Raw genomic sequence first — 17971 nt, 5'->3', positions numbered from 1 at the left:
ATCTTAATTCAAAATCAGGTCATCTCTTTTTGGAAATGCTTATGCTTCTCGACAAGCTTTTGATATGCTATGACCTTTTACGTATGATTTAATAAAAAATGTCTTCCCCCCCAATAATAGCTTGCAATTTTAGTCAAAGCAACAGAAAAGACAGTAGAAAAGCCTTGTGAATACAATGTTGGAACAAGCAATGGCACTTTTCCCACATTTCTCATTCCAGAGATTGCTTTAAGACACCTTCAGAAATATCAGTACAGTTTGATTTTTCAAAGCTTCTGTGTCATCTTAATTCTGTCAATTTAGGGTGTCATCCCTGAAGTGCCAAATTTTACACAGATATTATTTTTAATAATCTTCCATTAAAACATGAGACCTCCTCATGCAGTCACTGTAAGCGGAGTAAAAAAGCCCTGTCCCACAGATGAGCCAAAGGGAAAATTTTCCCTTCAGCTCTGTTAAGGACTTGCCAACAAGAAATCCTCCCAAACACAGATGTTTTAGGGAGTAACGTGGGCCTGACAGAGCCGAGATCTGGTGACTGTGCTGGCAGCTGCAGTTGCCTCTCCTGCTTTAATTTGGGCAGATCTTGATGAATCATTTTCCTAACATGTGATTTGAGATCACTTTTAATGCATTATTAGCATGTCTAAATTGTAACCACGGAGACTGGTTTTTAAATGAGGAACTTTAACTCCGCCGGCTACTCTGTGGCTGAGAAGTAGCATTTGCAGAGGCTCTATTAATAAGAGTCTTGCCCTCACTGAGCCTTCGGGATTGTGCCAAAGAAGCATTAAAAGATTTAAATCTATTATTGCTAGATGTCCCATTTACTTCTGCCGTGGAATAACAAGTGATGGTGACTTGCCGCAGCTCGGTAATTCCCCAAGAATTTACGTATCATGAGAGAGCAAGGCAGAGGAGTGATTCTTACGAGGAGTACTCATTTGTTTTTAATGTAACAATTTGCAATATTTTACAGTAAAGTTTTTATTTTTTTAAAAAAAGTTAATCTCTGGCCTTTGTTTGGGATTTCAGATTGGATATTAATACCCACGGGAAGAATCATGACAGTGTTCACTTTTTATACCAGAGATGCACAGTACGTTGGAATTACCTTTCGAGGAGGTTTTCGGATTACAGAGTCTTGGTTCAACAGATCCAGCGTTGCACAAAAACGTGGATCCCCAAACCCCGACGGTGGCCATTTCAGTTTTCCTAAGCTCAGGCATGTTGCTCAGGGGAGTCAGCCTATTTTAAGTAAAAGATGACTTTTTCAATTGCGTTACCTAATCTTGAATTTAATACTACCAAAATAATTTCTTGCTGCTTGTTTGGAGGGCTGGTTTTTAGGCGTGTGAGTTTATTTAAACACGCTTAAAAAAGCGTATCCTTGACCACGCACCGAAGGATTGTCAGCGGAGTTCGCGCGTTGGCTTCGGAGCGTTACACAGAAACGCCAGAACCAGATGTGTCATTTCCTTCTCCCTCCAAGTTCTGCCCACGCCGGCTGCTCCGCAACCTTGATCTCCTCTCCCACCCCTCCCTGCCAAGCCGCTCCACCATTTCAGCGCTTCCGCCCAAGCCGTCACACATTATTTTCAGGAAATGTCAGTAAATCGACCTTTATAACACAATAGCTGTAGTTATTTCCTGGGTTTTATACTCGGATGTAGTTCAGTGAGTGTTTTGTTCATTGAGGTCTAGGAATCTATCATTAATTACGCCAGAGCAACTAACTACAACATGAAGTTTCTCAAATGTAGATGTGTTCTAGAGAATTACTCCACGCTTGATTCGCCTCCTCCTCTCACCACCCCCAGGCGTGAATCAGGAGCCGCTCAACTGAAATCCCTGGGGATGTGCAGATGTGTAATAACATTGAGTTTTGTTTTGCTCTCACTTGCAAAACCGGGAACTGTTATAATAATTGGAGCATTTTCTTTGGAATCATGACGCCTTAATGAAGCACTTCAACTAATTATTGAGAAAATAAAAACTTATGTGTGGAAATATCCTTATTGCATCACAATCAATTTGCAAGAAACCCAATCCCACGGGAGTGAATTCATTCCGTGGTGTTCTCCGGCTGCACCAAGGAACCGCTCGCATCGGAGCACGGACCAGTCTCCCCGTGTGGCCCAGCGTTTCCCCCGTGGTCTCGGAAGTGCCTGGCTGTGGAGGGCCGCCGTGCCCTCACCTTGCTGCGGCGCTTGAGGCTCCGCAGCGCGGTCAGCATCGTTCTCCTCACCGGGACGTGCCGGGCTGACCTCGCCGGCGGCGGGCACACCTTCCTCAGCGGGCTGCTGAGAGGGCCCTGTCCATGAGGATCCTCACGGGGTCACGGTTCGGGTGCCGGCCCCACCGAGCCGCCGCCCACGGTCCCCACGGGCCGTGGCGGGAGCAGCGCGGAGGCCTTGTCACCGGAGGAGGTGTGACCGGCCGCGGGGCAGTGAGCGGGAGCTATAGCAGGGCACCGCCCGGCTGAACGGCCGGGAGGAGGCCCCGCTCGCCCCACACGGCCTCCCCCGCCGTTCGCCCCGGCCCGGCCCTCTCCCCGCGGAACTCCGCCGCTGCGCTGCGGCCGCCGCCCGGCGCTGCGGTGGCGGCGCACAGCTCCGCCTCTGATTGGCCGCGGCGCGGCACGCGTCGTAGCGACGGCGGCGGCGATTGGCCGGCGGGCCGGTCCCGGTTTCCCGGGCGACGGGGCGGCTGGCGGGCGGGCGGGTGGCGGCGGCATGGCGAGCGTGCACGAGAGCCTGTACTTCAACCCGATGATGACGAACGGCGTGGTGCACGCCAACGTCTTCGGCATCAAGGACTGGGTCACCCCCTACAAGATGGCGCTGCTGGTGCTTCTGAGCGAGCTGGGCCGCGCCGGCGCGCAGCTCGGCCTGCTGGAGCGGCGGCGGCTCAACCGGCTGCTGCTGCCGCTGCTGCAGGTCAGAGGCGGCCCCACACCGGGCCCTGCGGGGGAGGGAGGGCGAGCCCAGCGGGCCGCTGGCGGTGTGGCCTGTCGCGACATGTCGCTCTCCTCCCCAGGGTCCTGACATGCCGCTGTCACGACTGCGCAAGGCCATCGAGGAGTCGTGCCCGGCCCTGGCCAGCTCCGTGCACATCAGGTGGGCGCCGGGGCCGCGCCCGTAGGGAACCCTCGAGCGCGGTCGCGGCGGTCGGGGAAGAGGGGGGGAGCTGCCGAGGGGCCGACAGCGCTGGGGGCTCTCGGGGAGGGCGGCGCGAAGCTGTTTCGGGCCGGGCTTCCCTGCCGCTGGAGGCTGAGGAGCTGCCGGCGTCTTCCAGTGCATCCCTTCCGTCTCGTGGTGTGCGTGTTTTGTGTGGGAAGCGCGGGAGCGGTGCCGCTACAATCAGTAATTCCGTGCGGGACGATCGAGCGGGCGCTGCGTGATCCATATCGACTCTGGCGTCTGTGAAGAAGTGCTCTGAGATGTGTGAATGTGCAGTTAAAAAAGTCAAACCTTTGGAGAAAAAAATGTACTTCTGCAGTTTCCGTAATTCTCATAAATGCGTTCCAACAGCTCGCAAACCAAACATCGAGGCCGTCCAGTTTCAAGTTTCTATGATACAAAAGACCTGTTTTGACATCAGCCAACTCACTAAACAGCAAGAGTTATAAAAATCAGTCTATTTTTGGCTCCTAATTCTTTTATGAGAAGAATGACAGTCTTTTCTATTTGTTCTCTTTATCAAAAGAGCTTTAAAAAGGAAAAAATATCCAAACCTGACTATTATTTGGCTTATTATTAAGATATAATATGTTTTGATTTGGCTCATGAGTATAAACACCTTCTGGGCGTAATGAGTTAGCTACTACTGGGTTCTGCTTGTGTTTGTTCGTCTGTACCTGAAATAGAAGAATATTTTATTTGATGCATAATATTAATACCCTAAAAAAATGTGATTTTCTTTTCCTATTTAGGTTAAAACTTATGGCAGAAGGAGAATTGAAAGATATGGAACAATTTTTTGATGACCTTTCAGATTCATTTACAGGGACAGAGCCAGAAGTTCATAAAACAAGTGTAGTAGGTAAGTAATTATTATCCATAAGCTATATTTAAAGTAATATTTAGTACTGATGTAATTCATTCAGGGTACAGCTTTGTTTTTCTTTTTGAGGAGGAGTAAATATACATAATATGATTTTTCTCTTGCTCAGATCTTTCATATTAACCAATATTTTTGCATATTTTGCAGTTCTTGCTGATCTTAACAATTTTTCTGTGATCAGGCAGTCTGTGAAGTTTGCCACTCAATTAATACCAGATTTACAGATCTGCAAAATTAAGTTTTATCAATTGTTGGCTGAGGCGAGACACTTAAAATGAAACAATGTGATTAAAGCTTCTGGTTATTCTGATTTCTCGTCTCCTCTCTGAAGCAGCAGCCTTACCGACAGTTGTCCTAACAGACGTTTTCCTTTGCAGGTCTGTTCCTGCGCCATATGATCTTGGCATACAATAAGCTTTCCTTTAGTCAGGTCTATAAGCTCTACACTGCCCTTCAGCAGTACTTTCAAAACGACGAGAAAAAAGATGGAATTGATGAGAGTGATATGGAGCTGACAAATACCGAGGAACTGGAGGGGAAAATGGAGAAAGAAGAACTCGATGTACCTTTAAGGTGATATATCAGTATTAAAGTCTTTCCCACTTTGTAAGATAATTAATCTTATTTCAGATTACCTCTGTACGCATCAGAGTAAACTTAAGCTTTGTCCAGCTCCAGGTGCTACTCCTGTTAGACCTTCCAGACTCCACGAGTGCTCGTCTTGCCCTGTGCATGTCGTGTCACTAACGGCTTCAGCTGTGATACTGGGATGTAGTGTACTGTATTCTTGTATTTTTTTGAAGCCCCATTCACGCTGGCAGAGCCGGGTGGCCTCTCTGTGTCCTCGGTGCCACCGTGTGGTAACACCTGTAAACGGCAGCAGCTCTGCTCAGCGTCCCCGAGAAGATGGCGGTACGCCCTTCTCCTGCTCGCTTAGGAAGCGCCAGCTGGAGGCCAGATGCTGCCCACAGCTGGATGACTTCTCTGGTTGTGCTAGTGTGTGAGATGATAAAGCTGCTGGAGAGGTCACTTCTGCTTCCAGCAAGGAAGGATTGCTCACTAGGGAAACGTTAAACTTAATGGTTTTGGTTTCTCTTTTTGCCCTTTTCCAACTAAAAGAACTCACGTTTCTTTACATCAACCCTGAGAAGCAGATACTGAGACTTTTCACCTGCTAAAGAGGTGCTCCACTGTAAGGATAATCCTAAAAACATTTTGTGTATCTATATACTTAAAATGTACTTTATATAAACTTGTGCATGCTCTGCTACAGCATGAGTCAGTTAACAGCTTTTGGAGCCTGGCTGTGTGCTGTAGTTGCTGTCTTTCCATGGAATAAGCTTCTGTCTGCTCTTGCAGAACAGCTGTTTTCTGGAGTGCTGTATGTGGCCAAAGTGCCAGTTCGTTTCCTTGTGGCTGTCTTCAGAAGGAAGGAAAACCAGAGCAAAGCCATTTGAGTGTGTCAACCCCAAATCTTCTACCTGCTGTTTTTCTTTGTGTTTTCCTGTGTATTTAGGGTAACATTCATACTGGCCACAGTCTCTGCAGGTTGAAGATTACAACTAAACTGCATGAAATCATTTGGATTGCTAACTTTGATGTAGTAGATTTTATTCTTTATTAAATTTTCTCCTTTTAGTTTCCTTTCTTTGAGGAAAGAATATATGCTTTGAGCTATAATATCTCATAAAACTTTTACAAAGCAGAAGTGTGGAGCGTCTGATAAAATGTATTTCCTTGTATTGTATTTCATTGCCCTTGTTTCTAACCAGAGTGCTTTTTATCAGGGAAGAAGAGATATCTTGCAGTGGGCCTCTTTCCCAGAAACAAGCAGAGTATTTTCTTTCTCAGCAGGTATGTTAATTCTGAATAAAGTTGAGTAAATGATCCATAACATGAATTTCACCTTCAGTTTTATCCACAGTGTCAGGCACGATGTTTTCTTAGGTCTGTTAAAGATTTGTTGATGTCTTGCATGTAATTGCTCAGTATGAACACTTGGGCTAAAAGTGTTTTATCTGGGCATGTACACCATATGATGATACTTGATTCTGAGAAGGTCGCTTCCGTTCTGACTACTGGCCTCAGATTCGATGTCTGCTAAATGTGCAGTTTTGTTGATTATTCCAGCTGGTAAATACAAAATGGAGCAGAAATACACATGGGCACAAACGTCAGTAAATGAGCTGCATGCTTATAATAGCTTGCTAAAAAAATAAAATACGTTCCAAATGTATGTGAAACATTATGTATTATAAGTTCAAAGTAACTTCTCAGTCCCATTAGAATCTTTCCTGTTAGGCGTTGTTGAATCCAGTAGCGTGATCATGGCAAGGCTCCTGCAGCTCCATGACCCAGTGCAACCAGTGGTGAGGCTGACCGTGCTGTCTGTTATAGAATCATAGAATCATAGAATCATAGAATCGTTAGGGCTGGAAGGGACCTTCAAAGGTCATCTAGTCCAACCCCCCTGCAAGGAACAGGGATATCTCCAACTAGATCAGGTTGCTCAGGGCCTCATCCAACCGGGCCTTGAACGTCTCCAGGGATGGAGCATCCACCACCTCTCTGGGCAACCTGTTCCAGTGTTCTACAACTCTCATGGTAAAAAATTTTATCCTGTTCCCCTCTCTGGCTGATGAGGATGAAGGTCCATTAGTGTGAAATACATACACACGTATGCTCTCCATTCCACCAGTAACTGGGATGATATGCTCAGTTTATCAAGGAACTGGCCCCTGAATTGTCTCATCTCCAGTTGCCCCCAGCAGAAAGACACAACACACATACAAAAGCATCTCTCTCAGTTGACCCAAAGGCCCCACGGTCTCTCCATCAGTTGGCTGGGGACCTCCTGCTTGGCCTGGGCTACCTTCAGTTGTCTTGTTCAGAGAAACATGCCTGGCCCAGTCTCGTGGGTGTTGCAGTACTTGGCTCTCCAGCTGCTCATCCTCCTTTCTGCCTAGTCCGGCGTGATGCTGGCCAACGGTCACCCGCTGACATGCGTGCCCTCGCTTGCTCCAGCTGCTGGTGCCACAGACACACGGGCCCCTGGGACCTGTGGTCCCTACTCCAGTTGCTGGCACCACCAGCACACCGATCCCTGGCATCGAGCTCCAGCTGCTGGCACTTCAGCCTCCCTAGACGCATGCAGAATAGGGAACCCGTCATCCAGGAGCGGAGTTAGAAATAGGGTTTAATGAGAAGACCAGACAGACTGCAGTGATTTTGGTGCAAAGTGTGGATTTTAACCACAATGACATTCTGTTGTATTGTGTTTTTTAGCTAGTGTGATTTACGTAGAGTATCCGTTACCAGTGTGTATAAATTTTAATTTTCCCTCCTAATTAGTGTATTATGGAGGAATCGGGATGTTTAGGGGGGTTCTGAAATTTGCAGTCTTTTTATTATTCAGCATTCAGTAATGCTTATTCTAGTAACTAGATTATTGTAATTTTTAATCAATCGATCTACTTGGTGAAGCAAACTATGGATTTACTTTTATTTAGTTTCCTGATTTTTTTTTTTTGTGAGAAGGCACATGTAATTCCGGAGAGCAATCCGTTGTATTAGTTCTTCAAAGAGAAACTTGAGCAGAATTCTTTAAGTACCTTTAAATGGTCCTTTGAATAAGCTTTTATTTTTCTTGGTCTCTCTGATCTCTGTAAAGTGAATGCTGTAATACAGCGTAGAATAAAGCTGCCACTGATGTTTCAGCATTGTAGTAGACAGAGCTGCTACAAAATCTTCTTTAATGCTCTCTCCAAGCAGATAATAAACCGACAAGCATGTATCAAAATACATTTATAACCCTTCAGTTTGAGTTAATCTTACTTTTACTTTTCAATTTTTATTCCAGGCTTCTTTATTAAAGAATGATGAAACAAAGGCTCTCACTCCAGCATCTTTACAAAAGGAATTGAACAACTTGTTAAAATTTAATCCAGACTTTGCTGAAGCAGTAAGTATGTTTTTCTTCATCCAAAAGGGTTGTAAAGGGATTTCTTATCTCTAGGATGAGATTATTTGGGAGTAATTTATTCTATATTGAAATGTAAGCAGATGATAAAAATGTGAACGAGTTGCATGTAAATGTTTAGTAATTCACACTGAAACTCCTGAAGGTACAGAAACCTTCATTAAGCTGCGTGCTTCACCACATGTCTAGCTTTATGCACAGATGTAATCCTCTTAATTTTGGTGGGACTATGGGAGTGCATTCATGTTGAACTAAATCTAAAACTTATTTCTTTTTACATACGTTTTCCTGAGAAATTTTAGGCCTTATACTCCCCTGGTTTAAAAACCAGTATTAAGTGCAATACCTGATGATTTTGCTTACTGGTATTCACTTGCCTTCTGGTTCTTAATGGCGATTTATACTGAAAGCAATAGACAACTCACACTGAGAGCTGGTTCCAGACCTGTGCTGTGAGCATTTGCCTTGTTCCTATACAACTTATTCTTGACCAAGTTCCATGAGTTCTCAGTCAACTCTTTCCTGCCTTGCTTTCTAACTGTTCCTCCTAGTAGCCCTGGGCGGAGGCAGACAGGATTTTCCTTGCTCCCATTCGGAGGCATATCCTTGAAGGGGCTCCAGTAGCAAGGGCTGGACTTCACAGCTCCAGAAGTCCTCTCCAGTATTCTGTTTGTCTGACATAAAAGGTTGTCATGCCCAGGTCTCAATGCCAAGGAGAAAATACATAGTTTTAACATCTCCTTTGTATCTGCACAGCATTTGGAAGCAGTGCTTGTGCCTCTGAGTATCTTCCTGAGTGCAGACACGGTGGGAATCATGCCTCCATTCCCACTCTCACTTAGCATATAAATATAGGGATTCTACCTATATAGAGGTCTCAGACTGTGTGGGATAATTCTTATGGCCAGATCTTGGCCTATGGGACACCATTCAGAAGATCCTGTTAGGGAAAATGACTAATTTTATCCAAGATCTACAGAAATTCTGCACAAGTAGTATCAGTGTCACTACAGCTTCTGATCAAGCACTTTCCTGGCCATAGAGTGTTCCGTGGTTGCACGTGTTGGACAACCTTTCTCAGTAAGAATGTACATAGCAATTATGAACAAAAACTTCATTTTAATAGTTCTGTACAGTTAAAGCCGATTTTGCTTCAATTTTTTAGCATTATTTAAGCTACTTAAATAGCCTCAGAGTGCAAGATGTCTTCAGCTCAACACACAGCCTCCTTCATTATTTTGACCGCTTAATTCTCACTGGAGCAGAAAGCAAAAGCAATGGGGATGAAGGCTACGGCCGGAGTCTGCGATACGCTGCTCTGAATCTGGCTGCACTGCACTGTCGGTTTGGCCATTAGTAAGTTCATGTGTTGTACCACGTAACTCAAATTCATCTTGTTGCATCTCCTGGGTGCTGGTAGATAGACCTTTTGTTTGTTCCGAAAATCAGTTCAGGAGAAGGGACTTTCTCTAATTTGATAACAGCTGTGGTTGGGTTGGGTTGGAATTTTCTTGGCAACTTGATTTGTTTTGTTTTGGTTTTATTTTGACATTTATTTGGTTTCCATAATAACTGAGCCATCTACAGCAGGGTAAGAGCTGACATTTGTCTGTGTCTGGTTGCAACTGTTTCCTGGGTATTTAAGTTCTCAATTGCTCCATTTCCATGACCTCAGCAGGGTCAGTGGACGTGAATGCCTGTTTTCAGCTGTATTCTCAAGAAAGTGGTTGGTTTTCTGTTAATGTTCAAATCAACATAGAGCTGATGGTCTGGAAAATAATATTTAAAAAATAGTAATATTTTTTAAAAAGCTATTTGAGCTTTTTTAATTTTAAAATGCCGTAGGGGTGGATGTTATTTTATTGATGAAGCTGGCCTGCCAGCTCCATGTATGGTTTGCATTTATTGACTGCTGCCTGGATGCGTCATGTAAAAGGACTGGAGATGGGAAATAGCAACCTGATCTAGTTGGAGATATCCCTGTTCCTTGCAGGGGGGTTGGACTAGATGACCTTTGAAGGTCCCTTCCAGCCCTAACCATTCTATGATTCTATGATTCTATGAAATTGAGAGCAACAACTTTTTCTACACAGGCAGGTACTTAACATTGCCCTTGTTCAAACAATAACCTGGCACATTGGCAGGTACAGCATTTGGAAGCTCGCTTAGGGGTTACAGTTGCATTTTTGTATTGGCTTGCTGCTTATCCTCAAGGCTAGAATATATTGCTGAAGAGCTAGGAGGAAAATATAGACTTTCTCATGTGGTCTATTAAGTCAGAGTTATCTTCTGAGTGCAGTATGCATAATTTAGATCAGTATTCCTCTTCTGTATCATAATGCTGTGTTTTAAGCACTGTGGGAATACTAACATGTTCTCCCTTTTTGTTTGTTGATAGCCAACAGGCTGAACTTGCGCTTCAGGAAGCCATCCGAATTGCACAGGAGTCTAATGACCATGTTTGCTTGCAGCACTGCCTGGTAAGGTGGTGTTGAAATGGAGATTAAGTCACCTTTGTCTCTGTTATACCAGCCTTTGCTCAGCGAACTGTTGCAGAACTGCTCTTACAGTAGCATGTCATCAGGCACATCAGTAATTTAAATGTGACTGTCCACCAGTGGAGCGACATGGCTTCTGGCAGATGGGTCACCCAGAGCAACAAATTGTAGGGACATCATGGGATAGTTTTGTTGCAGCACAGGATTACTTTCTCAAACAGGAGTGGTGATCCCAGAGTGCTAAGATCTCAGTACTAAGCTTGAAGTTTAGTCTTGTCTGTTTTAAAGAGACAAAGTATGTCATAAACTTCCTCCTTACTGTGTATTGGGTTCTCAAAGAGTAATCAGCCTTCTTTTGAGCAAACAAAAAAAAGGAGGAAAAGAGTTATTCCTCTGTATTTTATTCTGTTATGATTATCATTATTGTTATAATGAATTGGCATCAATTGTATCAAACTCCTGAGATACTGCTTTCCCCAGTTAACTGTATAATGAGGTTTCCGTGCGTTACTCTGAACCTCCAGTGTTGACTGCTGTCACACCAGTGTCCCAGCCTGCCTGCACTTTTGATGTATTTTGCTGTGCAGCATTTAATAGACTTTTCCTTAGTATCATGTTAATTCTGAAGATCGGTTTGTATTTCCAGTGAGTTTGTACAAAAAGTAAGAAGTTAAAAGTGCTGCAGCCATTAGCTCTTTGCAATGAGATTTTAACTTTTCCCCTTGCTAGAGCTGGTTGTACATCTTGGAGCAGAAGATCTTCGATAGCTGTGTTCTGCTGGAGCACTCTGTAAACAAATCTTTACATTTTGGTTTGCCGGTAAGTCCGTTTCATTTATCCTTAACTTTATTCTCAGACAAACACTTGTGGTGAGGGGAGTGCGCGTGAGAGGGCTTTGGGTTTTGTGGCTGGTCTGGTCAAAATATGCAACTGAATTTAAAGAAATCTATTTTAACAATCCAAAATCTAGCTGTTTTTGTTTTTACTCTTCATATTGCCAAAACAGAGTTCAGTTGCTTTAATGCCAGTGCATTATGGCAAGGCTCGCTGTTTTTCCTTCTGACTTGTTTGTTTTTCAAGCAGAAGAGCTCTCTGTGGCTACTAGCCTGGCTCCCTGCACCACAGTCTGCTGGTGCTCAAGGGAGGTTTTTATGCCTCCACCTTCCCTGAAACTCAGTGCTGATGCCTCTGGCAGGGCTTTGAACACGTTTACTTGAACAGCTCTGTCCCAGCTGTGAAATCTTGCAAGGCAGCCCTCCCCTTAGACAGTTTTGTGCCCTCAATCTGTTGGCTGTTAATGTTTCGTTCTTTCTTCCCCAAGATCTGCAGTCTCTTTGTTAAGAGAATGGTTCTAAGAGGAACTAAACTGCCGATGTTGGGAGATGAGAGCAGACATGGCCACTTGGTGGGGAAGGGGAGGGGACCTCTGTGTTTTCACAGCTTGTTTCGTCGTCAGAGAAATCCAGGTACAAAGCCTGTCATCTTCTTTAAGATTTCTGTGTGGGGGAGTGGAAATTACCTTTCAGATCTAACAAAATGGCATTCACATATGTGTGGGTGTACATAAGTGGGTATTTCAAGAAATGCCTGGAGCAGCGTTCCTTTGTCTGTGCTGAATAACATCACTTCTTTTTCTTTGGGGTTTTTTCCTTAATTTAGAACTCTTGCTCTGGTGTAATTTGCAAGCATAGTGTACTCTATTGTCTTTCAATGCTGTTGGCGATTTTTTTTTCCCTTCTTCCCAGTACCTTGCTTCTCTGGGAATACAGTCCTTGGTTCAGCAAAGAGCTTTTGCAGGAAAGGCTGCCAACAAACTAATGGATGCCTTAAAAGATTCTGATCTGTTGCACTGGAAACACAGCTTGTCAGAGCTTATTGATATTAGTATAGCACAGAAGACTGCCATTTGGAGATTATACGGTCGCAGGTATTTTGTTTCTTTTGAACTCTTGGGTTAGCTCACTCTACTTCTTAGCACATAATGCATTTTGAGTTATTTATATAGGTGTAACAAGTGACTGTGTCTCTCCAGTGCACTAAAATAAAGCAATCAGACTGTGATTCAGTACAGGCTGAGGGCAATTATTTCCATTCTCTTGTGTTCCTTTAAAACTCATGCTGGAGAAGAGATTGAGTTTCCATTTAGTAGTGGCAAATTGATCGTAAGTTGTTCCTGTGCCCCCATTTTCAGCATCTCTGCGCTTAGGCTTTGTGCAGCTTTCAGTGTGTAGTGCTTGATGTGCCTGTGTAGTCCAAAGTTCCTGGATAGCAGCTGGTTTACAAGTTTTCATTCTCCCCCAGGCCTCTGGCTGGCCCGAAAACTCAGACTGTTGTCATAACAAGACCATAGATTAAAAATGGTTGTTGTTTGTTGCTTGAAAGCTAAAAGATGTTTCTCTTGCACAAGCACCATGGCACTTCAACAAGCCCAGACATTGCTGAGCATGAACAGTCTGGAGGCTGTGAACGTGGGCGTTCAGCAGAATAACACGGAGTCCTTTGCCGTAGTGTTGTGTCACCTGGCTGAGCTACATGCAGAGCAGGTGAGTTTTATGGCCAGTTGCACAGAATGGCATTTGGGTGAGAGGATGTGTGGGTGTTCTTGACAGAGTGCAAGACTCGACTCGTGTTTTGTTCTGCCTTCAATATCCGCATCGGGGGTGAAGAAAATACAGGGTTTTTGCTTGGCAAGTTCTTTCCATGAGGGTTGTGTTGAAATCAAGAGGAGTGCTGCTTGCCCCAGTGTGCGTTATTCAGAGTGCTGTTTCTGTGTTACAGGGATACTTTGCAGCTGCTTCTGAAATATTGAAACATCTCAAGGAAAGGTTCCCTCCCAGTAGTCAACATGCACAGGTAGAGTATTTATAATTTAGCCTGTAAATTATATAACTATTATACAATAGGATCTGAATTCCATTACATCTGAATTCTTTCCTCTGTATGCCTTGGGCTATACATTTGCTAATTTCACTTGGCTCATGACCTCACAGGAAGCTGTGCAGCATAAACTTTTCTACAAAAGTGTCAAAAAGATGTCTCTGTTGTGTTAAGACTGGCGAAACATTTATCTCACCGTAGACTCCTAAGAAAAGGCTGTTTAAATAGAAGTGTCATTGGCAGAGTAATATACATCTCCTTCATAAGCACATATAGAAATTAAATGCTCTGCATTTATTTGGAGCTTCAAAGTTCTGTTTAATTAATGCTACTTATTTTGATATATTACAGTCAGAAATAACTGAAAGAATAGGCTGGTTTTTGTATGACTCTGGGAAGCACATTAACACCTGAGGCTATAACATAGCATTTACATTGGAGTGTTCAAGATTCCATTAAACATAGTTCAGTCCTCCTTTTCGCTACAGAACCAGTCTACTGTTTCAAAGCAGCAGTAATGAGTTAAAAGAGCTTTTTTACTTAAAATGCAGTCAAATAGGTGAACTTTGGTATTGAAACATAAATCCAGACCTGAGAATTTCCATTGAGGACGGTAATTTAGTTAAGTCCAGTAATTGGACAGTGGAGTTAGTTGTGTCTAGACATAAATATCCACAGGGGAAAATAAAAAGTACGTTCTAACTTGGGATTGGCAAATGAGCAGGCACAACTTCTAAAACTTGTTCCTGAATGTTCTTTGTTTAGCTTTGGATGCTGTTTGACCAGAAAATACAGTTTGAGAGAGCCATGAATGATGGCAGATACCATATAGCAGATTCTCTTGTAGCAGGAATTACAGCACTTAGTAGCATTGAAGGCGTGTACAGGTAAGAAGTGGTGAATCTGCGTATGCTTGCAGCTGTCCCATGAAGATAATAAAAAATTTAACAAAATGGTTGCTGGCAGTCAGCTGTGCTTACATGTTCCTGCCTTTCCAGAACTAATTATGGCTGTGTTGTCTAACCTGTAGTGCTTATTCCATTAGAGTATGTCCTGCAATAACAATTTCCAGTTGTTTCTCTGGACATTTTAAGAACTGGAATAGTGTTATTAAAGGTGGTGTTATTCTAGAGCTGTAGATCTGTTGTGAGAACATAAAATACTTCTTCAAGATCTGCCGTGGTAACTGTACTCAAACGTAAGCACAAACCAGAATTTTATGTCAGATAGCTCGGGATCTCAGGCCTAGTCTGAGCTTGAGTGTCTTCATCTGTGTCGTGGCTTCCACAGCTACAGATACGATTTTTCTCTCACCTGAATGGGTTCTTGTTTCTAAATGAGAATGACATGTTAGAAATAGGTGGGGTTAAAACTTGTTCTTTGATGAGGATGAAAAGCAACTTACTGTTAAAAGGAATTTCTTGTTGATTTTCCACGAGGCAAAACGCCTGAAAACATGGCCAGTGCCAGCAGGCCAGAAGACCAGTATTCAAGCTGTGGGACCTGATGCTTGTCCTTCTGGAACTGGACTGTTTGTGATTTCCCTGATGCTTAAATATTTTACTCAGTGTCTGGGTTCAGGGCATTTGTACACATCCCCTACTGCTGGATATTTATCTCTTATTTCCCTGTTCTCGCTTTCCCTGTTGCTCCATATCCGTGTAAGCTCCAGCCCATTTTAGCTACTTTACCTCATACCTGTTTTTCTTACAAATAATCACTTGTGCTGTCGAGCTTGCATGCCCTCCCACTTCTGCTGCCTGTTTGTCCTTTGGTTTTGGCTATCACTGTTTTCTGTCTAAAGCTGGTTTATGAGTTTGATCCTTTCTGCCTGCGAGTTGCCCAGTTGGAAGCAGAGATACCTATTTTTCCCCCTGCCAGTGTACGTAACATGCATACGCTTTGTCAGAACGCCATTCTGCAGTTACAAGAAACAGAGGTCACAAAATAGAGACCTATTTTACTGTGTTCTGAAGAGCAGAGTTGTATCTAAAAATACAAAAATCTCATCAGTGACGTTTTCTTTCTACCACGGCAGAAAAGCCATTGTGTTGAAAGCCCAAAATCAAATGTCAGAGGCACACAAACTTTTGCAGAAATTGTTGATCCACTGCCAGAAAATCAAGAACACTGAGATGGTGATTAGGTAAGAATGTTTAATTTTCAGAGTGTTAAAGCCACTTGGCAGTGATTAGAATCAGCCATTTCAATTTGTCTTTGTTCAGACTTCACTAGTCTTCAGATTACCTTCTGTGATTTGGAGATAACAACATAATTTCATTTATTCATCGTGGTATAGAGGAATCCTCAAAATGTTGTGGAATTGAAACTTAGTCATCTTTAATGTGTAAACTACATGGTAGTAAACTTATTTTAATATTCCATGAAGACTTACGGAAGAAGGAAATACTGCATCCAAAATAAATAGGAAATAGAAATGTATATGGTTGTGCTAACCTTCAGAGTAGTTAGTGTTGTTTAGTCTTTTTTTATGTCAGTGGCATCTCCTCTTAAAGGTGTAATTGAAGATTATCGTATATGCAGTCATGTAATTCATAATAAAGTCAATGCCATTATGGATGGAATAATTGTTTGGGAACAAGTGGATGTTTTTCACCAGAAGAAGAAAGTTTGTAATTCTTTTCCCCTGTTCTGGTTAGCGTGCTGCTGTCAATAGCAGAGCTCTACTGGAGATCTTCTTGTCATACCATAGCGTTGCCTGTCCTGCTGCAGGCTCTGGCCCTCTCTCGAGAATATAGTCTCCAGTACTTGGCTTCTGAAACTGTGCTGAACTTGGCCTTCTCCCAGGTACGTCTGATTTGTGTTTTCACAGGGCTGTAGGGCAGCATTTACTCTAGGAGTCTGGATACTGTGTTCCTCCTGTGAGATTTCAGAACACAGCCTTCTTGGAATTAAATTATTGATTCTGAAGAAGTATGTTGTAAATGTAAAATCTTTGAGGAAGTTAATAAAAGTTGAATTTCATGTGTATCACTAAGATGTGTAGTTATTACTTGTAATTAAGCAGGTAAGCATAAATTGGCCCTGCCTTCATTTCTTCGTTTTTCTTGCCTGTATTTTCGGCTTTCTAGTGGCAGTTTGGCATGAGTTTGAATTAAATATAATGCTTGTGATGGAGTTCAGTTGTGTTGTTTATTGTGAGCTGGCAGAGACGTGGTTGTCAGCACTGGCTGCAGCGGAGAAGCCATGTCTCATCGTTTCAGATAGTAGCTCATTTCTACTAATAAATTTTGATTGAAAAAAGATTATGGGGAAAAAAATTTACATCCTTGTCTATAGTGCATTGTGTTATTAGAAACAGATGAGGCTTATGTCGATCTTTTCTGAACAAGCTGCTCTTACCAGTAGATTCCAGTATTAGACCAGCAACTGTTTCTCTTTCAGCTGATCCTTGGCATTCCTGAACAAGCCCTGAATATTCTGCACATGGCAATAGAGCCTGTCTTGGCCCACGGAGCTGTCCTGGACAAAGGCTGCGCCATGTTCTTGGTGGCCAAATGTCAGGTGGCTTCTGCAGCTTCCTACACTCCACAAAAGAAGATCGAAGGTAGCGTGAAGGGTGATTCTCCTCCCTGAAACTGTGCTCAGAAGTTGGCAAGGGCAAGCCAGTGTATATATTGGAGTCCTGCTACACAATCTCTGTTAAAAAAGTTTAAATGATACAGCAGAGTGTATTACCTAGTTATCGGATAGCAAAATTAATTTGGAACTAGTTATTCAGCAGATGCAGTGTTTGTAATGGTATCTTGTTTATCTGCGTACTTTCATGCCCGAATTTTGCAGCAAAGGCTGAATAACAGAAACTAGCTGAAAGGCCATGTTGCTAAGACACAAATTGTTTTGAAAAGCTGAGGAATTTATAGTTGAGCTCCTTAGAATTGAGCTGTATTGCTTCGGGTTGTTATTGTGATATTATCTTAAATATGACGGTCTCCCTCTTTTCCACAGCTTTGGAATCTGCTATCTTGAATCTAAACGAAGCCAAGACTTACTTTGCCAAAGTGGACTGCAAAGAGCAGCTCAGAGACGTTCTCTACTTCCAAGCCCGGCTGTTCCACACCCTGGGCAAGACCCAGGAAAGGAACAAATGTGCCATGTTGTTCCGTCAGTTGCACCAGGAACTGCCGGCACACGGTGTCCCCCTAATCAATGCCTTCAAGTGATGTGTTCTAAGATGAGATTTGTTTGTTTTCCTCTTTTTTTACAAATGTCTTTTTATTATATTCAGTCATCCGGGTTTCAAAATAACTGCCAATAAATCATGGTCTTCTACTGAACAAACTTGCAGTTTGTTTGTAGTGACGTAAGGGAAAACATAGATTTCCACCCTTTTCACTTTTATTCTGTGCTTGAAATTAAGAATAAGAGTTGACTGGGGAGAAAAACAGAAAAGACTCCCGACTGCATTATAAACACACTGAGGGGCGTAGCGCAGTCACGATGAAATAATATCTGTTCTTAGTAGTGACATTTTCGGAATCAATGCTGGCTTTATGAACACTGGGGTACAAAAAATAGTGGAAAATGTGGG

The 17971-nt window shown here is 43.2% G+C and overlaps 1 protein-coding gene across 1 annotated transcript; it reads left to right on the top strand.

Moving 5' to 3' along the window:
- Positions 1–2735: 2735 nt before the first annotated feature.
- ANAPC5 (anaphase promoting complex subunit 5) lies at positions 2736–17625 on the top strand. Its single transcript, XM_086623380.1, has 17 exons — positions 2736–2939; positions 3040–3119; positions 3935–4044; positions 4443–4638; positions 5853–5919; positions 7925–8026; positions 9210–9400; positions 10443–10524; positions 11272–11361; positions 12288–12469; positions 12950–13085; positions 13321–13395; positions 14185–14306; positions 15458–15565; positions 16080–16227; positions 16825–16987; positions 17389–17625. Exons 1-17 carry the CDS (start codon positions 2736–2738, stop codon positions 17601–17603), a joined length of 2271 nt encoding a protein of 756 aa, XP_086479506.1. The 3' UTR covers positions 17604–17625.
- The last annotated feature ends 346 nt before the right edge of the window (positions 17626–17971 follow it).

This window comes from Tauraco erythrolophus, chromosome 19, assembly GCF_009769465.1.
Source record: "Tauraco erythrolophus isolate bTauEry1 chromosome 19, bTauEry1.pri, whole genome shotgun sequence".
Taxonomy (NCBI): domain Eukaryota; kingdom Metazoa; phylum Chordata; class Aves; order Musophagiformes; family Musophagidae; genus Tauraco; species Tauraco erythrolophus.
The sequence above is the reverse complement of the archived record's forward strand: the minus strand, read 5'-3'. Positions and strand labels throughout refer to the sequence as shown.